Below are 22,868 nucleotides of genomic sequence, written 5' to 3'. Positions count from 1 at the left end.
TATAAATGATTCTAGATAAAAACATGTTTAAACAATGGTAACCAAATGAGAATTATGGTACAGGGATAGTAAAATACATAACTTTTCTTTCTTGATTTAAAATGTACAAACATGATTTGAATGAAGTATATGTAAGGACTATGGAAGAAATGCATGGAATATATTTGTAACCAATCGATACACTTTCAACGATAAAACAATAAAAAAAATTCTCAAAAAAATGTTAAGGGCATCTTAAGGGTGGCCATTTGTCATCCAAACAAAGGCAACATATTCATTTAAGTTATAGGTCCTCTTCCCCCAAAAAATCACTACCTTAGGAGATACTGTGGTTTAGCCTTTTCACTGTGGATAGAAATGGTAAAAAGCTGATAAAAGTTTTTAGAAAGTGGACAGTCTATCTATTGTGAAACATTTATGACATAATGATGCTCTTATTCCTTTCTGCTTCCAAAGTCAGTCTAAATCAGTGATGGCAAACCTTTTTCTTACGGTGTGCCAAAATTGTGCGCGCTCGCACTGGAGATGACAGCTGGCGTGCCATCAAATATGGCTCCGTGTGTCACCTGTAGCATGCATGCCATAGGTTCGCCATCACAGGTTTAAATTGTGGATTTTTGCCTTCTAAGTGATACTGCACAGATATATGAGATGGCTAAGTGACAAGAATATTAGTATTTAAAAAAACTCAAAAGTGAAAAACTCAACTTGTTTTTATTTCTGATTTTTATTTGCAGCACGTGGTTCAATGCGTATTTGTAGCTATACGAACCATAGGGAATATCGTGATCGTGACCACCTTGTTGCAGTTCATGTTTGCCTGCATTGGGGTTCAGTTGTTCAAGGTAAATGTCACGGGACCTGTCCCTCGCTTTTTCATTGAAGGTCAAAAAATAATAATAATGACAATCCAGTAGAACTGTTTGGAAGAGTTTGGGAGAAAAGGAAAAGACAAACTGCCTGGGGCTCTACATTTTCCAAAACGATCATCACAAAATATTAAAGTAACCGACTTGTTTAATCTGAGAGAGCTACTGGGCACTTTAGTTCATAATATACACTCAGGGAGTAACTAATGGTGTTCAACTTTTGAACTAATATGTTCAATGTCACTGTAATTCTCTGCAAAAGTAGCCCCAAATACTACTTGAATGTGATTTGGGGCCTTGTGCCACATTTGGTGATAATTTGAGGGAAGATTTTATGTTTGCAGCTGGATGGATGTGAGAAACGTCTCTGAATTTTGTTGAGTAGTGAAGACGAGCAGAATCAGCCCAGCTGTTCTCTCAGTGCATTCAGTGCACACATGAATGAACATTTCCTGAAGCTAGGGATAATTCCAGAAGCTGGAAAGTCCACCATACGGATCTCATCAACCTATATAGTTAATCAGGTGTACACACAGGGCAGATATTAATATTGTGGCTGTTATTCAAAGTAATTGAGATCTGGGTTTGGAAAAAAGTAGAAGCTAGCAATGAGCTGCCTTCAATGTATTTTCTATCTGAAAACTTCTTTTGCAGTATCAGCAATAATGGTACTTGCAAAGTAGGAAAACTCAGAACATTTGAATTTGCCTCATAAAATCTTAGATTAAGAGTTCTTCATTTCATTATATGAATAATAATTCATATAATAATAGCATGTAGTGTTATAGTGTATTCCAGTTTTCAGAGTACACAAAAACACTTTCCCTAAAATAGAGAATTGCTATGATTTTTCTGTTTCTTCAAAGTCTCCTTTGTTTTAATATTCTACCGTAATACAAATATATCATTTTATACTAAGTCAGTGATATTGTCATTTAGGGTGCAAATATATCACTATATGATTCTTATCCTTAGCCTTTTATCCTTTTTATACTTACTATAATCATAATTACAGGTTAGTCCTTGACTTGTAACCAATCATTTAGTGATCATTCGAAGTCACAGTGGCACTGTAAAAAGTGACTTATGACCAGTTTTCACACTTAACAACTGTTGCAGCATCTACCTGGTTACATGATCAAAATTCAGGCATTTGACAACTGGCATATATTTACGATAGCTGAACTGCCTGGGGTCATGTGATCACTGTTTATAACATTCCCAGACTCCGACAAGCAAAACTAATGGGGGGAAAGCCAGCTTCCTTTAACAACCGCATGATTCACTTAACAACTTCAGTGATTTGCTTAAGAACTGTGGCAAAAAAGGTCATAAAATGAGGGCACAACTCACTTAACAAGTGTCATCCTTACCAGTGGAAATCTGAGGGTGAATTGTGGTTGTAACTCAAGGCCTACCTGTACATACAGGATAAATTGTTTCCGTTTGGACTAAGGAAAGTTACACAAAGTATGAAAAGTTAGAATTTATAAGCCAAAGAAATTAAGCATATACCATATGAAAAAGCAAAAAAAATTAACTAAATTTAATTTACATCAAAATTATTGATGTATCTGCATTTTTTCCACACCCTTTTATCATGCAAATGTTGTGTTTTGTTATGTAAGCTTTTAATCTTGTTCTTTTTGAGAATCACATCAGCTCCTTCGGTTCCACCACAAATGCGCGAACGACAAAAGCGCGCCTCACTAAACCGCGGTGACAAAACCGCGCCGACAAAACCGCGCGACGAAGGAGCGAAGAATGAGCCCTGAAGCGCGCCGACAACAGTGTGCCGACAGAAGCGCGATGTAACCTAACCCTAAACCTAACCCTAAACCTAACCCTAAACGTTACCTTAACTTAAATCGCGCTTCTGTCGGCGCGCTGTTGTCGACGCGCTTTTAATTTTTTTTTTTTTTTTTCAAATATATTTTATTCATTTTCACATTCCATTTTACAGTCACTTATATACTGGATATTTGCTATAAGAAAAGAAATAAAACAAAATAAAAAAGAAAACACAACTCATCATCATTCACAACCCCACCTGACACTTCCATCCTCCATACACCCCATCTTCCCCCTCCAACTTTCCTTTCCTCCCTCTAACACTCCCCTCCTACTTCCCTTTCCCCTCAAACCTTCCTTCTCCCCTTGCTCCCCTTACGCCCTCCTTACATTCCCCTTACTCCTTCCTTACTCCTCCCTCTTCTTTCCCTCTACCTCTCCCCTTGGTGTGTTCCTTTATTCAACTGTTGTTTATTAATATAATATGATAAAAAAAAAATAAACCAAGGGAAAAAAAAATATAAAGAAAGAAAAGAAAAAAAAAAGAAAGAACAACCGTATACAAGTGCATTCTTTTTCTTATTGAGACTATATTAACACCCACCCACCCACCCCCCATAAATCCCCATCCCTAATCCTCCCGACTTCCCAGGGCCCACACCTGGCACTGCCCTCTGTCAAACCCCTTCTAAAGTATCTTATGATCGTATGAATTAAAAATAAAAGTAATGTATAAAAAAAAATAGATAGAAAGAAAATACAAATTATAAAAAGGAAAAGAAAAGAAAAAAAAAGAAAAGAAAAAAAGAATTCTTTGTATTAAGCTCAGCCCCCCATCTTTATTTATGTTTAAATAGTATAAATCATTCTATATGTATTTTATTCTTGTCTCTTGCTTCTTTGTTATTTACCCCAACCTCCTGTAAACTCTCCAGTTCATCTTCCTTAACCTTATATTCAGATAAACATTTATACAAATTTGTGTAGACATCCGTTTACAATCTAGCTCAAAATAATCTCACCAAACTTTCCCTTCTAGTAAAATTTAAGCAGCGTGGATCATTCCACATATTCAAATATTACTTTACACAAGAATCAGTTTGCATTCTATCTTAAAATAATCTCATCAAACTTTCCCTTCTAATAGGATTTAAACAACGTAAATCATTCTGCATGCATTTTACCCTCATCCCTTGCTTCTCTGATATTTACCACTATTTCCCATAGTCCCTCCAAATAATCTTTCTTAGCCTTATTTTCAAACAGTAATTCACAGAAGAGTCAAAATTTATACAAATTTGTGCAGACATCAGTTTACAATCTAGCTCAAAATAATCTCACCAAACTTTCCCTTCTAGTAAAATTTAAGCAGCGTGGATCAAATATTACTTTACACAAAAATCAGTTTGCATTCTATCTTAAAATGATCTCATCAAGCTTTCCCTTCTAATAGGATTTAAACAACGTAAATCATTCCGCATGCATTTTACCCTCATCCCTTGCTTCTCTGATATTTACCACTATCAAATTTATGCAGACATTAGTTTACAATCTAGCTCAAAATAATCTCACCAAGCTTTCCCTTCTAATAAAAATTAAGTAGCATGGATCATTCCACATATTCAAATAATACTTTAAACAAGAATCAGTTTACCTTCTATTTTAAAATAATCTCATCAAACTTTCCCTTCTAATAGGATTTAAACAGCGTAAATCATTCCGCATGCATTTTACAAATATACATTCAGCATCACCCCACCAATATCCGATTCCGCTTTTTCTACCGGAGAGAGGTCGCAAACCCCCATTCAATCCACAACTTTGACGAATATTTTGGAATGTCTAAATCCTCTATCTCCGCTTTTCTGCTTCTCCGAGAGAGGGAGAGCTACCCCCTCCATCTTGCAGCCATGTGGTCTGCTGCTTGCCTTCTTCTTCGGCTTGTCTTTCCTCTTTTCCAAGTGAATCAGGAAGTCCCACCTTCAAAGTCTTGTAATAGAAATCTCGAGCCTCCGAAACAGAATTGAGACGAAGTCTTTGATTCTCAAATGTGACCGTAATGCCGGCTGGGGCCTCCCATTTATATTGAATCTGGTGATTTCTAAGCTCTTTAGTTAAGAAAGTATAGTCTCTTCTTGCTTTTAACATCTGGGATGGTATTTCTTTGAAGACAATCAAATCCTGCCCATCAACTCGCAACCTGTTATTGTAGAACTTTTGCATGATCACGTTTCTGGATTCTTTTGTGGAGAAATATATAATTATGTCCCTCGGGAGCTGTCGCTGTTCCGCTACCAAAGAATTCTGGCGATAGATTTTCCGAATCTGCCAATCAAAATTAAGTCCCGGGCTTCCCACCGCATGGCTGAAGGCTTCAACAAAAGTCTGTTTCAGATTCTCTCGCTTCTTTTCACGCAATCCTCTGACTCTTATTGCAAATGCCTTCTTGTTAAAGTTTATCATAACGAGCTGTTCTTGAGTATCTCTAATTTTTTGTTGTAATGTTTGGATATTAGTAGTCAAATTAGAGTTAGTCTCCTCCAAACTTTCCAATTTATTCTCCATTTCAGCGGTATAATCTGTCAGAGTAGACACGGCTGCAAACGTATTCGTCTCCATTTGGGCAATCTTAGACTTTAAATTATCATATAGCTCCAATACAAATTCTTTAATTTCCTGTTTAAAATCATTAAGCATTTGGAAGAAAAATTCCTGTGTTAAGAATTCTCCAGTAGAGGGCGTAGGAGACAAGGGCTGCGATTTCATAGTAGGTTCTTTAAGGACATTCGTAGAGAAATGCTTCGGTTTTGATCTGGGAGCCATTATAAATAGACAAATAAACAGCGCTCTCGCTCCCCTCTGTTTCCAAAAAAAAGTTATTTTGTTTGTAGATTTTAGATAGTTAATAAGGAGTGGTCTGCAGGAAGGTGAAGCCGGCTAAGTACGTCCCCTATCAATCACCAACGGAAAAAAGTCGCCATTTTGAAGTGCGTTTAAACAAAGAAGCCTCTAGGACAAATGAGGCTGGTGTTTAAGATAGTAGTAAAAACAAAAATCTCTCAGGGGTGGGACCCGCTCGTATTAATCATAGCTTCAAACAACTTTGCTTTGTCCTGAGGGGGGGGGTCACCTGTCTAGGGCTGCAAAAAAAGCAGCTGAGAAGAACTGGCTGGAGATAAGAGCTCAGCTTACGCTGGATCTAATCTCCGTCCACAGCCAAAAAAAAAAGAAAAAGGCCGTGAACTACGAATAGACCCTAGCCACCGAGCTACTCCCTGACCCTTTCTAGCCAAAAAGGGGTGATATCTATGATCTTATTTAGATATACAGACCAGATCTCTGAGAGGAGCTCCGTTGAGCCCTCTTCGGCGACAGGCTCCGCCCCCAGGAAGTCCGGCTCCGCCCCCAGGAAGTCCAAAAACGCGCTTTTGACATCACGGTTTTAGCGCTGCGGTTTTGTCGGCGCGCTTATGACGTTCGCGCTTTTGTCGGGTCACGGCTCCTTCAACCACAACTTTCTTAGACTTTCTCTTCCCTCTCAACCTATTCCTCATACCCATTCAGATAAAAGGAAAATCTTCAGTATATTTATGTAATGCACATGCCAAATCTAGTTGACATATTGGTAGATTTGCATATTTGAAATAGTTTGGAAAATGGCTGGAAACATGTTTTGTTGGTGATTAATCTTTCCATATACTTAAACATGAAAAATATTGTTTTAATAGAAGGAATTCTGAGTTACTTATTCCTATCCCAGTTTGACTCTTAACTCTGTTGTACATGTGTTGCCTTGAATGAAATTTTATAGCTTAAGTTCGAAAGTGCAATTGTTGGCAACATAGACTACGATCCATACAGAATGCAGTAAGGCTGGCAATATAATTCAAGCTGATAAAACTTTAAACAGCAATAGATGAAGAGAGGAGAAAAAGCACATTTTTTTCTTCATGAGGCAGTAATGAAAGCATAACTCTGTGTTCTGCTCTATAATTAAATTATTCTTCTCTTTCATTCTCCTCCAGGGCAAACTGTACAGCTGCACTGATAGCTCCAAGCAAACAGAAGCAGAATGCAAGTGAGTTCATGATCGTTTGTCTGACCTCTTTTCCATGTCAACCGCTGTCAAGGAATTTTTGTGTGTGTCTATTTCCCCCAATCCCCCTTACTTTCCTTCTCCTCATAGGGGCAATTTTATCACTTACAAGGAAGGAGAAGTGTCTCAACCAATCATCCAGGCCCGAAGCTGGGAGAATAGCAAATTTGATTTTGACAATGTCCTAACAGCTATGATGGCCCTTTTCACTGTTTCAACCTTTGAAGGCTGGCCAGAGTGAGTATATAAGGCATTTTTTGTTTATATTTTATAGATGCAAAATGATTTGCCTTTTTCAGCTTTTAACTTAACTTGTTTAACTTGACTTGTCATTCAGTACTTCAGTGTGTTATCATGTGCTAACTCACTACTGTTTTAAAAGTTCTTTAGAAAATAATGTTTCATTTCATTTTACTGTCTCATTTCTCACATAGTCACAAGACTGGAAATCTGGAAACTTTCAAATGGCACATTTGGAAGGCTGTTTTCTGGTGCTTTCATGCTCAGAAAGGATCTCTAACAAAAGCCTGCCAATTAGGTTGTCTGAAAGTATTTAGTTTCTATTTCCTTTTTTTGTTTGTTTCCAGACTGCTGTATCGATCTATCGATTCCCATATGGAAGATGTGGGGCCCATCTACAACCACAGGGTGGAGATCTCAATTTTCTTCATTATTTATATCATCATCATTGCTTTCTTCATGATGAACATCTTTGTTGGTTTCGTGATCGTCACATTTCAAGAGCAAGGAGAACAGGAATATAAGAACTGTGAGCTTGACAAGAACCAGGTAATTCCATTATGTGGCTCTTAAAATCCTGCAAGATACAATTCAAACATCCAACTAAATATTTATTAGAATGTAAGGTGAAGGTGATACTATCCTACTACAAATCTTACGGAATAGTGCTAGGCCTGCTGACTGCTGAAAAACATTACCCACCCATGCAGTATTAGAATATTTCATTATCTTCATAGAAAAAATAAAAGAAAGATATAGGGCCACGCATGATAAATCAAGCATCACAATGCAAGCTCCTCCCCTATTATATGTGCATTGTGACAGTGCTTGTATAATAATGAAAATTTCATCACTGAAATAAAACTGTCAGACTCCACAGTCTCTTGGAAGTCTTTTGTTTCCGTTGCAATGGAATACTTTGGAGTATTCATGTTGCATTTTAATACATATTAACAGGCCAGTACTACTGAGATCAGTGGTTTATTCCAAAGTGAATAATTACAGTATTGCAATATTAAAAGTTATTAGATTTAATAAGATTTTAAGACTGCAACTTATAGAATTTCCAGTCATTGAAGATCATGCTGGATGGAATTCTCAAAATTCCTTGAACTTCCATGAGGTCCAATTGCTCTACCAGTTGTTTCTCACAAAATGGTCTATGCTACACAAACTTTTGGGCCCAAAACAATGTGTCGGCCATTAAGGCACCACAAGACTTACCATTAGTAAATTAGTTCTCCTAAAGCAAGAATTGTTATAATTATTTCTGACCAAGCTAAATTCTATAATTGTAGAATTTATTTTTCTAACCCACTGCTTCCTTTTAATAGCGTCAATGTGTAGAATACGCCCTGAAGGCCCGGCCCCTGCGAAGATATATCCCCAAAAACCAGTACCAATATAAAGTCTGGTACGTGGTGAACTCCACCTATTTTGAATACCTGATGTTCGTCCTCATCTTGCTGAACACCATCTGCCTGGCCATGCAGGTAGGTGGGAAGTTAGAAAATATTAGGGCTGTGCAAAGCTTCAGAAATAATTTGGCAAAGATACTTCAAAGAAATCTTTAAAACCGATGTATCTTCACCTGGCTAACTACTGCAGCTACCCTGTTATCTTAGGAAATGGTATTGCTTGCTTTAAAGTTTAAACAGTTGAAGACAAGCGCAATGTCTTTATACCATGCGTTCCGAAATACTTTTTTGGAATAGAATTCAACACGGCATACAGCCCGAAAAAGTCTTACGATATCATCGCTAATATTGAATTCACTGCAATATTCATGATATAGAAATTGCACAGTTTCTGTCGTTTTTTTAATTGTCAAGGGAAAATAAGTACATTATTAAAACCAAGAAGAACTGTGAGGGAACTAAAACTATCTGGAAATATTAATTTGTCCCATTCTACAAATTGTATCAACTACATACTTTTTTTTAAAGCAAGTGTATTTCCTAAGTACAAAATACAGAAATAATAAAAATGTTAAATTATTATTTTTAATTTAAATTGTGTATACACACACACACACACACACACACACACACACACACACACACACACACACACACACACTGGTTTTTTTTTTACAGTAAGTGAATGCAGCATATCCAGTGGCCATTTTTTTGCCACTTTTCAGCTGGAAAATAGCAAAAAAATTACAAATTGCAGTAACATGACCACAGATTGTTGCAACCCATGGTAAATGTGAGCTGGTTGCCAAAAGCCTGAAAATCAGTGATGGGGGAAGCAGCAGTGTGAGGACATGTCACAAATATACACAGGTACTCCTCTATATATCACTGTAATGGAGCCTGTTCATTACAGTCATGTCGTGATAGTCAAAAAATGGTTTGGTCACATAACCAACTTATTTTTATGTTTTTGTTGCGGTCATTAAACAACCCCAGTGGTCGTAAAGTGAATGCTATAGCTGTTAAGCGAACTAATAGTTTGCTCTGTGCTCACTTTGCTAAAAAACAGAAGAAAAAACATCATATAATGCAGTCATGTGACCACAGCACACTGCAAATGGCCATAAAAGTGGCCATGTTGACGAGTGCCTAAAGTTTGGACACATGACTGTGAAAGAGGTCTAACTGTTGCTACTACAGACCTGGGTTAAAAGTCCCATTTTTGGGTCCACCATAATTTTGAACAGTCGCTAAATGGCCAGTCATAAGTCAAGCACTGCCTCCTCTGAGGACATGGCCTTTCTTTTTTGATTAATTAGATATAGGATGGAATCACATTATCATATTTTAAGTGGATAACCCATGATATTGTGTTAGAAAACTGTGTTTTCCATAACACAGCTGGTTTTGAAATGAAATATGTTTTTAATGATTAATTCATCTATCTATATAAAAATGGATGTTAGTATATATTCCAGCATGACTCTGGAATGCCTCAAGCAATTTCAACCAAACAGATGACTTACTCTCTGGAAAAAAAAACACTGTGGGGGTAAGACAGCCTAACACCCCTCAGGGTGTGTGTTCTGTTAAGATACAGCCTGTTGCACCTTAAAGTGGCTTCTACTGTACGGCCATTTAATTGCTTCTACTGTACAGCGCAGTGGAGTTGCCATTGTAACGGCTTCACAGTACTCCACAAGGCTCTGGTAAGGGGGAAAATCCAACATTTAAAATTACGTTTGGTTTGGACATTTCCCCCCTATAAATAAATACACGGGCAACCCCCAGGTTATCAGCTAGTTAAATTATAAAGAAATCAGAAGGACATAGAAGTGGAGTAGCAGAGGGGAGAGAGAACTGGTAAAAGGAGAAAACAATCCACTTTTCACAATGCAAATTGGAATAATTAGTTGTTGGGGATTTGCTTTCAGCACTATGGTCAAAGTATCCTCTTCAAACAAGCAATGAACATCCTCAACATGCTGTTCACTGGCCTTTTCACCGTTGAGATGGTTCTGAAGTTAATTGCCTTCAAACCCAAGGTATGTTATCAATCAAAGTTTCTCTCTGTGCATCTAGGGGGGTCAAAAAGCAGACGGGAGGAGATAAAAAAGGTAATAAAGTCAAGCTTTATCTCCCATACTCCTCCACAATCTAAAGGAGATGCTCTTGAGCAGTTGTTGTCTAAGCTGGAATCTCAATCTGTGCTTGGAATAGCCTTCCATTTTTAAACTGAGTATACAGACAGAATCATGCCTTTTAAAAATATAGCATTTCTCTGATTCTTCAGAATATATAAGCTGTAAAATGTTGTGTACCCCAATGGACACCCATGGGAACATGAGAATTGCCTCAGCACCAACTTGTTAACTACTAATTTGTGGGCATAACTAGGATACTTGCTCCTGGTGCTGAAAAATGCTCCCTGAACACGCACTATTCAACTCCTGTTGAAAAGCATTTTTTTTTAAAAAAAAGAGGGCTGTGATTTAAGCTGACCACTTTACCAAAGAGACAAGAGTGAGAAAGTTGCATCAGGAATGCAACTTGTATGATTAAAAAAAAAGTTGAAATAAAAAGATAAAGAGTAGCAGCCGTGTTGGGATGCTTGAAAAGGAAAAAGTGGCAGTTTTCATCAAATATTAGGCATATTGATGAAGTTGGAAAGGGAAAGGGGGAAAAAAGGTTTTCTATTTATTCAGCAATGCTGGGGGTCCAGGCCACACCAGAGAAGTATGCGGGCTGAAGGAATTAAACCAACCCTGCTTGCCCTAAAATAGTGTCCAGTGGAGATGAGATGCCTGAAGAAAAAACAAGAATATTCTCCACTAAGCCATTAGCAATGCGGCATTGAGAAGGTGGTCTCGAAATACGACTCAGTGGGTACAGCACCTAACCTCCAGGGCCACTGTGGCTTTGTACAATGCTAGGGAATTGACAAGGAATGATGGGCATTGAACTGGCAAAGCTGGGAGCATTTCATCAGAGATGAAATGCCCCTGCCCCATTTCTAAGCTTGCCCCCCCAAGGGCCCCCAATTGGGGGTCGCAACTGAGTCAGTAAGGACAGTGGTCTTGCTTTGTCTACTCCCTGTATCCTCCTCCTCCTCCTCCAGAACCCAAGGGAAACAAAGCAGTATACAATAGCTGATGTTTCTTCCAACAATTTCACTACAAACTCCTAGAAGTACATGTTTATCTGGAACCAGTACCTAGCCTTAAAGCTGTATTGCTGAAATAAGTAAAATATTGTGGTAATCATTTTGTAAATTGCATCCACAATCATTCCCCATGGTCCACATGCATCCATGAGCCCAAAAGATTCATTGTTTTAAATTCATAATGAGACAGACTTTGAGGCAGAAGGCTACTATAAAATGAGTACAAACCCACACAATTTAAATGATCTTCTAACAATAGTAGCACAAGTAGCCCTCATTTAGTGACCACAATTGGGACTGGCAACTGGATCATTAAGTGAAGTGATCACTAAGTGAAATTATGACTGTACTTATTATGTTCCTCCAGCTTTCCTTTACTTTATAGCCCTGCAATGGTTCTAAATGTGGAGACTGGTCACAAAATTCCTTTTTCATCACTGCCATAACTACAAATAGTCACTAAATGAGGCAGTTGCTAAACAAGGACTCCATGCAATATGAAATATTGCAACATATAAAAAGTGATTTTTCTATAGGTTATTTGTATATTTTTCTAACAGCAGGAATGCTTTTTAACACATAAATGTTAAACTATATATATATATTTTCCTAATATGTGTTAGTTACAGATAGTTCAGAGACACCTTCCCTACCAAAAAAAGATCTTGACAATCTCAGCTTTCAGCAGTTTTAGAAAAGACAAATTCATTTTAAATATACAAACTATTGAAAATAAAACTCCCATTGTAACGTCCATGTACCAGGGTATAGTATATCCATATCTAGAATACTATATGCAGCTCTGTTCATCTTTTTAAAAAAAACATACAATTGGGGAAATTGCAGAAGAAGACAAGCAGAATTATCAGGAAGTTTCAAAACCTAACCTGCAAGCAAAATCCAGAATATTTGGAGCACTCTAAAATGGAAAAATGGTAACTGAAGAGAGACATGATAAAAACATACAAAATTGTGGATGGCATGGAGAATAGGGAAGAAAGAATTTATCTTCCTCAGTCCATGAAATAGCTGGAGAGATTTAGATAAAGGAAAGCATATCTTCACATAGCATATAAGTAACCTATGGAATGATTGTGAGAAGACACTATGACAGCTACAAACTTGGATGGCTTTAAAAGTAGAGTGGATAAATAAATGGCTGGAGAACAAGTTTCGCAAGGGCAAGGGCAATTTGCTCAGAGCTGGAGCCAGCACATCTCCAAGGTGGCGCAGTGGTTAGAGTGCAGTACTGCAGGCTACTTCAGCCAACTGCTAGTTCGGCAGTTCGGCTGTTCAAATCTCACCGGCTCAGGGTTGACTCAGCCTTCCATCCTTCCGAGGTGGGTGAAATGAGGACCCGGATTGTTGGGGGCAATATGCTGACTCTGTAAACCGCTTAGAGAGGGCTGAAAGCCCTATGAAGTGGTATATAAGTCTAACTGCTATTGCTATTGCTATTGCTAAATATCACTTGCAGGATACGGTGACAGGAATGGGATACTGTCTCCATCTGCTTAGAAGCACAAGGGATACCTGTTTAGCCATAATGAAACAAAATGCTGGACCAAGCTGGGCCATGGCTTGATCGAGGAAAACTATTCTTATATGCTTAGGTCTGATCTTACATTCAGTATTTTCTACAAAGCAAAGCTGCTCTTTCTAGCAATTTTGACCAATTTTGGCAGTAAGAGTAAAGGGATGCACATTAGATCAACAAATATTCTAAGTACGTTGTCTGAATTGTGACCAAACATGAAATGGAACTTGGTTTTATGGTGGATGGCTCAATATAAACATCACTCCAGAGTGGTAAAAGGGTAAAATCCATGGCTCACTCGTTGACTATTGCTCATTGCCACGATTATATTACACTTATTTTGCAAGCCGTGTATGAGTTTTATCAACAGTTTTCCAACTGCAACTCAAAATACTACTAGTGACCTATAAAGGTCTATACAGACTCATCTGAAAAAGCCCTCCTAGAGAAGATAGTGCTGGCACTCCAGAGTTGAGGCCAAAACAGCTGCAGTTCTAGAAGCTTGAGTAGGCCCTCCAGCAATAGTTTTCTAGACAGATCTGATTGTTTGCCAGCAATATATTTGGCTATTGTGTCAATTGTGATTGATACTTACGTAGATTTGATTTCTATGAATATTATGTATCATACTATATTGTTTGTGGGTTAGTGTGTGCAGATTATTACTGTGGATGATCATTATACTATACATTTTTGTTGGTGTAAGCTGCCAGGAACTTAGATGCACTAGGTGATATACAAATTCAATAAATAAATAAAAATAAATTTGCTCATTTGTATAATGATGCCATTACCAATTCCCTTATACAGATGACATAAAACCTCATTCTCTTTTAATCAGCAGTATAATTATGGAAATAAGAAGGAAGCAAAGGGTTTTATTCTATTATTGCCATAAGTAGATAACTGAAAGTTAGAAATTCTTGCCCATATACTAAAAATACCTTAGGAATTACCTACTAATTCCAACTTACATTAAAAACACTCTTACATGCAAATATAGTTGGGACCCTTTTAATTCAGTATACTATATATTCAGAGAAAGGCTAGCAGTTCTGAATATTTGAAAACAATGCTGTCACTGTCAATAAATAGATACGGAGTCTACATGTCATATTCTATTCTCTCAGTTTAGAGGTTTAGTTAAAAGTGTCAGTTGGATTAGATACTGCCACACCGTACCATAAACCCACGGCATCTCCAACTGTATCATTACAGATCAGATGGCATCATAGGGTATACATCTACAGTTCCAGCTGTTTTTCAGGCCTCTGATAGGCAACAATACTGAAATATGTTCCCTGTAAATAAACTAGAGGAAACTAAATTCCTGCTAAGTAAGCAACCATTGGACTCAGTGGATCATTAAGAAAAGAAGAAAGTTAAGCATCTGCCAGGACAAGTTCAGTGCTGCCTACAATGGTTTGTTTTTTGAGCTCTTAAAACAGTGTTTTAAGAGTACCTGTTTTTTCAAAATCCAATTTAAAAATTGGCTTCTTTCGTCCAAACTATTCAACTGTCTAAAACAGTTGAAAAGTGGTTCTCAATGTGGGGCCCACGCCCCATGGTGGTGGTGGGGGCAATTTGATTTTTAATGGGGGCAATTTGAACCTTGTTAAACCAAGTTAATGGCCTTTTAGGCTTCCCCCCTGTGAGTACAGTTCATTTTTTGAATTATAAAATAAGAATTATATGTCATGGGGGGGGGGAATCTGGATTTTAAAGATGCTTAGGTGGGGCATGGCCAAAAAAAGGTTGGGAACCAGTGGTCTACAAGTACTAATATTTTCTTGAGGTCACTTTCAAAAAGGAAAACATGAAAAGTGACTGTATCCTCACATCTACAACTATCACACAAGGGTAGGTGCTCCTCAGCAGGGGTGGGTTTCAGCCGGCCTTACTGCCGGTTCGCTCGTGCATGCGGTTTGCATGTGCGCACGTGCTAGATAAGTGCTCCGTGCGCATGCACAATTCAATGGAAATTATTCTGCGCATGCACAGAACCTTAAAAAAATATGGCGACGGCGGCAACCTGGGAACTGGTTTCGGGGTGTGGCCAGCCTGGGTTGCTGCCGGTTCTGCGACCCAGGCCAGCATGCCACTACTAGTTCGGTCAAACTGGTAGGACCCCACCTCTGGTCCTCAGAAAGTTTTGTTATTCTTAGCCTTTTTCTCTTCAGCTGTTCTTATTATTGCCCCCTGCATGGTTGGTCAGTCCAGTGACCATTATATCTCTGCACTTGATTTGGGACTGTGAAAAACAAACCAGGGCTTCATGTAATCTGCCATTCTCTTGATGCATCTTTTCTGACTGGCATGGAAGTGCTTTCTATCATTTCACAGGTGGCATGCTCTGCTCTATCATTACACGGCCATTGATTGAAATGATGCTGTTTACAAAGCAATAAATTAAGCTTGCAAAACCCCAGCCTGAAAAGCTCTCTCTTTTGCATCATAGATCTATTTTATTTATCCTACACTTGTCATGACCAATGCTTTCATGGTGGGCTAGAAAGGAGATTGACTGAAATTACATGATTCAGAGTTTAGCCTCCATATCAGAGCCCTTATATTCCAAACATTGTAGTTAATTTGAACATAGAAAGAATCTCTCACTCTTCTTAATCTTATAGCCCATTAAAAAAGTGGGCGAAAGCAGGTTCGGTTAATGACTGCATGATTCACTTAACAATTGCAGCGATTTGCTTAAAGGATCATAAAATCAACTCACTTAAGAACTGCCTTGCTTTAGGCAAGAGAAATTCTGGTCCCAATTGTGATCACAATTCAGGAATACTTGTATCTCAACTTCTTGAAAATCTCCAGATTCATTACCATGGAACAGTGGCTCCTTCCACAGTTCTTGCAACGGGAAAATCTTTATTAGAGAACCACAGAAGTACTATCTGAAGCCAATCTTCTACTTTCATCAGGCTTTAATCTTTGGATCCCAGGGCACTTTTTAATGCAGCATTTTGGTCTATTCTATCCTATCCTATCCTTGTTCTAACCTAGGCTTCCCCAGAAACACGAAGCCAAGTCCTCATCCTGATAAACCCCTTTTATTTAATTTACAGTGAATTCATCTCCAGCAATATCTTTCCTCTCCCACAGTCTTTCAAGATAGTTCACAATTACTGTCCTTTATCAGGCTTAGAGACTGGCCAGACTGATATCTTTCAGACGCCGCAATACTTGGCAAGAATGCTTCCTGAACTAATTGTCTCCTGCAAACACACCTCCCTTTTCGCTCCTGTTTTATTCCCTGTGGGAGGGGCCATTCACTGTCCACCTGTGGCCTTACTCTCAAGTTAACCCTTGTTTCCTAGCTGTTTCCTTCGTCTGGCAACTTTGTGCATGCACACACTGGGAACAGGTTCCAGCTGTTTGTCTGCCTCACTGATGTCTGACTCCGATGGGCAGCTGATGGGAAGCTGATAACTGTCAGATGGCCCTGGCCATCTCTGCCTCCGACACGGAGCCCTCATCAGAGCCTTCCCCAGACTCCAGGACTGGCCCATGCTCCTTTCCAACCTCCTCACTGTCCGAATCTGCTGCCAGCTCTGCTGGTTGCTGGCAGGCCACAACAATTCTATCCTATCCTATCGAGTCAAACAAACTTATCTCCAGTAGGTTTAGCTTCCCAGTCACGCATATCTATGATGCAGAGAGATATGAAGCTATGATAGGTTGCTTTCCTTTTTCTCACCTTTTTCTTTGATAATCTGCATCTGCCTAACCAATCCTGCTTCCCATGGCAGTCCCATTGTTCTGCATTGCCCACAAGGTTAGCAAAGCAGCAAATCAAGGAAAACAGCAGGATTCTTTCAGGGATGCAGTGTGACAGTGTTGAAGCCTGACAAAATCTCACCCTTAGAAGATTCCAGCACAAAAAACTTCATGGCTATGAAAACAAAGATACCAATTCTTTTTTTAATGAGCTTCTTTTAAGATATTGAAAATGGCATTTATTGATTGCTTTGTTGATTCTAGTGGTCAGTTTACAAAGGCATCAGTTACAGATGAAACGTAGAATTAGAATATCGTGCAAAAGTTCATTTATTTCTGTAATGCAACTTAAAAGGTGAAACTAATATATGAGATAGACTCATTACATGCAAAGCAAGATAGTTCAAGCCATGATTTGTCATAATTGCTTCTTGTTCTACCCTCTACTCTTCCTCTGCTTGAAAAAGCTGTCCGTTCACCTGTCTAGTGGCAGCTGTGGTCAGGGAAGGCCTTTGTATAGGCTCAGCTTGACCCCTTTCCTGGACCAAGAACCTCCCCCCCATAGTCATTCATGCTGCATGATTGGGCTACTGCAGTGTGATGTTCATCTGTCCTTGGAAGTCACCAAGAAGCTACAACTGGTCCAGAATGCATGCCCCTGTGCCTCTTGTTTGAGCCTCACAGATTTCTATATACAATTCAAGAGGCTGGTTATCACCTGTAAAGCTCTATAATGACATAAAGGCTAGATAGAGAAATTTGAAATTGAAATTTAATAAAATTTGTATGCCGCCCACTCCCTTGGGACTCTGGGCGGCTTACAGACAAGATAAAAGCATTTAAAAAAATAAAGGTAAAAAATACAGTTGTTAAAATTGCACACCATCCATTCTGTCTGAGTGGGGCTGCACATTGATCAACAGCCCCAGGCCTGCCGGAACAGCCAGGTCTTGGTGGCTTTTCGGAAGGCCAGAAGAGTGGTAAGGGTCCGGATCTCTAGGGGAAGATCATTCCACAGGGCCGGCACAGCTACAGAGAAGGCCCTCTCCCGGGGGGCCACCAGCCGGCATTGTCCGGTCGACGGCACCCAGAGGAGGCCCAACCTGTGAGATCTAGTTGGTCGTTGGGAGGTATGTGGCAGGAGGCAGTCTCTCAGGTAGCCAGGTCCTAAACCATGTAGGGCTTTAAAAGTAACGACTAGCACCTTGAAGCCTGTTCGGAGACCAATAGGGAGCCAGTGCAGCTCGCGGAGGATGGGTGTAACATGGGTGTATCTAGGTACACCCAGTATCGCTCACACGGCTGCATTCTGGACCAACTGTAGTCTTCGAACACTCTTCAGGGGCAGCCCCATATATTGTAGAGCATTTTTCAGAAGAGCATAAGGTAATCAATTTGCAGTAGTTGCCTTTAAAAAAAAACATGTAAGATGGAAACTAATAAATATTGTGTATAGTCTGTGCTTTTCTAGCAGTCTTCTATGATCCCCAGGTAGCTTTAGCTTTGAAGATTTTTTTTCTCCTTTCTTCCATTTGGCAATGCTGATTTCGTATCTATTGCCATGGCTAAATTGTCTTGGGACTTTAATAAAGCATGCATTATCTTTGCTTGATAGCAGTTGATGTTGATACTTAGTAATATTCCATAGAACACATGTATTTGATTTAGGCTGTTGAGTCAGAATATGCGAAATGATAGTAAAGAAGTGATTGCATACTGTTTTTTTAGCCAGGATCCAAGGGATTCAAATCTGCTTCATCTAGCAATAATGCTTATTTATCTTGACAACATGACTTCAAATGCACCCTTTCTCAGCATCTCATAACCTACTAGTCATAAGAGGTGGTGAGGTATGGATAGAATTGGGATTTCTATCTTTATTTGTTATTCTGTTTGCTTTTTCTTCAGGAGGTTGCTAATCTCAAGATTTTCTTTTCCACCGTTGTTCCCTAGTTATTCATAAATGAAGTATTCTCCCCATGACTTTCCTCTGGTAGGATATAGCTAGCCAGGTGCTAGGCTGGTCTGCTTAGATTTTTATATTTCATGTAAACAAATCTTCTTCTACTTGTAGCTAGACAACCTACCTCAATAGTCTTTACACTAAGTGAATCTCAGTTTACAGGAAGACATTTTTCAGGAACATAAAGAGCTTCTTCCAAATAGAATTACATAAAACCAGCACAGAAAAGGTAGAAATTCCTGTAAAAGACAAAGAAATTGGGAAAGCAGCACCTGAGACAGTCTGTATAAAAGCTGAAAGGACCAGACTTCTCTGGTCAAAATGACCAAGGGTTTGCATCAGAGGTGGTATTCAACAGGTTCTGACCATTTCTGGAGAACCAGTAGCGGAAATTTTGAGTAGTTTGGAGAACTGATAAATACCACCTCTGACTGGCCCTGCCCCCATCTATTCTCTGCCTCCTGAGTGCCAGCTGATCGGGAAGAAATGGGGATTTTGCAGTAATCTTTCCCTGGAGTGGGGAAGGAATGGAAATTTTACAGTATCCTTCCCCTGCCACACCCACCAAGCCACGCCCACCAAGCCACACCATGCCCACAGAATCCCACCACTGGTTTGTATAAATGTTAAAAGAGGAAAGACTGATGGATAGAGGAAAGTATTAGAGAACATAGAGGCTTCACAAATGATATGGTTGATAATGATTGATTCGACTTTCAATGTCATTTAGAACTAGTTGAGGGTATCGAGGAATCTTTCTAACCTTTATGATGAAAAATTCAGCATTTCAAAAGTACATCTTTTGAGGAACTTCTGTACTGTAACAAGAGATGAAAACCTGCATTTGCATGTGAATAAAATGCTTGACGTGGTCAAGCAAGTTGAGAGGCCAGATCTAAGAAACCAAGGTGAAATGCTAATTGCTTTACTTCTAAAATCTTTATCTATGAAATGGTGGTTTCCTTCTTAGAAATGAAAGATGTGGAGCAGATCTTTATAATAACTTGGTTTGAATTCTACTATTCTGAAAGACTTCAAGTATCTCTGAAGAATCATAAAGCTGAGTTCAGATAAACAGCAGTCTGGCTCATCTCTATGCCAAGCACCCCAAGAAAGACAAACCAAAATTGCCAGTGTACATACGTACATTCCAAAGAGAATGGAATCAATCTACAACAGTGAAAGAAAGGCAAAGGCAGTGTGTGCAAACTAATAAAATTCAGAAGGAGACATTACTCTTGTCTTTCTCCAGCACACAGGAGTCAACCTTGAGCCAGTGAGACTCAAACTGCCGAAGTGCTGGCAATTGGCAGTCAACAGAATTACTGCATTCTAACCACTGCACCACCACAGCAAAGAAGAAAAATTCTGACTAGGACAATGAGATACATGCTGCAGTGATGCAATATTGGGAAGAAACAATCAACACATCCACCAGTGCAAATTAGGTACCCAAGCAAAGCCTTAAATGCAATCCCCTATACCATACATTTCGACATGGAAAGAAGCCCAGTTTAGGATACATGACAGGTTACGATTTAGGCTTGTAGGTCAGAAGAAAAGAGACTCAAACTGAATTTGCAGATGTATGACAGAAATGATGGTTGAATACTCAAAATACCGCACTGTATACAAAATCCTAGAATCTGCTCTTCACCTGTCAAGATGCATAGTGCTACTGATTTTGATGAGGAGAAAAATAAAACGTGGAGGTGTCAGAACATGTTCCCCACATCTAGCTAGTCAGTGAGCCAAGACTACAGGCTTCTTAGGGAATCTTTAAACTGGTATGGCAGAGCAGGTAGGAGAAAATGAGGTGCCACAGATCAGATGCTGAGAGAGATCCAAGAAAGACACTCCACCCTAAAGGCTTTCCTATATTGTTCAAAGAAGGAGATAACAGAACCCTGCTCACTGAAAGACATCAAGAAAATGTCAGTCACTGAGCCAAAAAAGGCTGCATAACCGAATCTCTTCATAATAATGACACATACAAACTTGTCAAGGCACCAGCAAGAAAGAAAACAAATGGGTCTTCAAAGCCAATGCAACACAGAAGGGAATTAGCCAGTATCATAAGGTCCAGCTAGTGTGTAAACAATACACAAGTAGGGCAAGTTTAGTTTAGTTTAGTTTATTGTCATTTCACATGGTACAATGAAATTAAATGCCATTTTCAGTGTACATTATAACTATAAAAATAAAAACACAAACATACATCCTTTACATTCTATATAATTGAAATTGAAAACCTGATATTGCAGCATACCATAAAATTCGATATGGTTACTGCCCTGGGATAGAAGCTGTTTTTCAGCCTATTTGTCCTTGCTTTTATTATCCTGTACCGTCTGCCAGATGGTAATAGTTCAAAAAAAGGGTGCCCAGGATGAGATGGATCTTTAAGAATGTTTTGAACTTTTTTAAGGCAGCAGGAGCTATAAAGCTCTTCCAAAGAGGGAAGAGGGCAACCAATGATCCTCTGGGCAAGGACATTGACCCTCTGGAGTGCTGTCCTATCTGCCACTGTCTAATTGGCTTCATGATAAATAAGGATTTATGATGAAACTTTTGCAATACTAATCAACTATATTTCTATAAAGTAACAGAATTCATTGACCCTGGGAATAAAAATGGAAGTTTCCAAAACATTGCAGACCAGGAACAGAGGAATATTTTCATTGTATTAAATGATTAGCACTCTCCCTATTAATTCAGGCCTGGGTTAGAAAGATAGGAAGGCTCCACCTTTACATTTTTATTAATAGGTGGAGCCCAAGATACACAGTGGCTAGAATGAAATCCAGTTATTGTCAGCGTTCCAAGTAACGCACCCATTGAAAGCTCCATGTCCACTTCAACTTTGAAACGAAACCTGGCTGAAGCCATTTTTTGCTGCCTCATAATTGCCAGTTACCACATATACTGTACAACTATTGCTTCTTTCCTGACATAAATATGAATTGCTTAGATAAAGCTGTTATTTAAGGAATAACAAAAATGTACCAAATTTAAATATTTTCAGTTGGGATGCTTAATGTTCCAAAATCAAAAACATTAAATATTAAATAAAATGCAAATGAAGTAAAATGAAATAAAATACAAATTTAACTGCTAACGGCGCAGAATAGCAACAAAAAGAGATCATGTATTTTTAGGACTATTTAAAACTATTTTACTAGAATAAGGCAGTATTTCAGGTATCTCAGACTTTTGATTACATTAGTCTGCCTGGGACTATCAAAAATGGGAAGCATAGTTTGATTGAGAAAGATCAACTTAAAGAATATAAGAATAGCCTGGCTGGATCATGTCAAGGCTCATCTTAGTCCAGTGTTTTGTTTGTCACAGTGGCCAACCAGACTTTACAACCTGTTCATTCTCCCCATCATCCTGATGCCTACAGGAGAGCAGTTTTCGCTTACTCATTGTAGGAGAGAAAAACTATCTTGATCAAGATAGCTGGGGTGGAGAAGGAAATTTTGTAAATCCAGTTCCTGTTGAAATAGTCCTAAGGAAAATAGTCATTTCAACTGCTAATTGCACTGCAGTTTGTTACTATCAGTTGATTGCTGATCAATTGGACAAGATGGAGGTGCCAGCATCATGATTAAAGCACCATCCTTGTTTACCCATGTCAACTGCTATTTTGACCCTATCTTTATTGTGGCACTGTGACATGCAGCCAAACACACACACACACACACAGAGGGAGAGGGAGAAAGGGGGGGAGGGAGGAGAGAGAGAGACTTATTGATTAATGCTGCTGATTTTCAAATGGGCTATAGGGATGTGAAGATTCCTTGGTATTTAGCCAAGAAAGGGATGCTGGAGGATGCTAAATGAGAACTTCTTTTAACAGGTTTTGTTGTTTGCTGACATAAGCAACAAGCAGACATGACTCATGGGTTCCTGTGGCTATCTGGACAGGTTCATGAAATACTTCATGAACAAATAGAATATGTGGAAATTTCATGAACAAATAGAATATGTGGAAATTTGCACTCCTCTCTACTTCATTCTCTCCATTTAGCATGAAAGACCAAGAAAACCTTTGAGTAT

The 22,868-nt window shown here is 38.9% G+C and overlaps 1 protein-coding gene across 4 annotated transcripts in view; it reads left to right on the top strand.

The window, feature by feature from the left end:
• Window positions 1-22,868, top strand: part of CACNA1C (calcium voltage-gated channel subunit alpha1 C) — a 610,648-nt gene that overhangs the window by 525,418 nt on the left and 62,362 nt on the right. For all 4 annotated transcript variants that reach the window (XM_087722897.1, XM_087722893.1, XM_087722896.1 and 1 more), the window contains 6 exons: window positions 738-845; window positions 6,686-6,738; window positions 6,847-6,993; window positions 7,344-7,545; window positions 8,331-8,489; window positions 10,349-10,459. In XM_087722897.1, coding sequence (XP_087579023.1) covers window positions 738-845; window positions 6,686-6,738; window positions 6,847-6,993; window positions 7,344-7,545; window positions 8,331-8,489; window positions 10,349-10,459 — 780 coding nt within the window. The remainder of the gene's footprint in view (window positions 1-737; window positions 846-6,685; window positions 6,739-6,846; window positions 6,994-7,343; window positions 7,546-8,330; window positions 8,490-10,348; window positions 10,460-22,868) is intronic.

Source organism: Thamnophis sirtalis, unplaced genomic scaffold (assembly GCF_051295495.1).
Source record: "Thamnophis sirtalis isolate CommonGarterSnake01/CBP01778 unplaced genomic scaffold, rThaSir2_p1.2 scaffold_9, whole genome shotgun sequence".
Taxonomy (NCBI): domain Eukaryota; kingdom Metazoa; phylum Chordata; class Lepidosauria; order Squamata; family Natricidae; genus Thamnophis; species Thamnophis sirtalis.
This window is presented reverse-complemented; position numbering and strand designations above follow the sequence as displayed.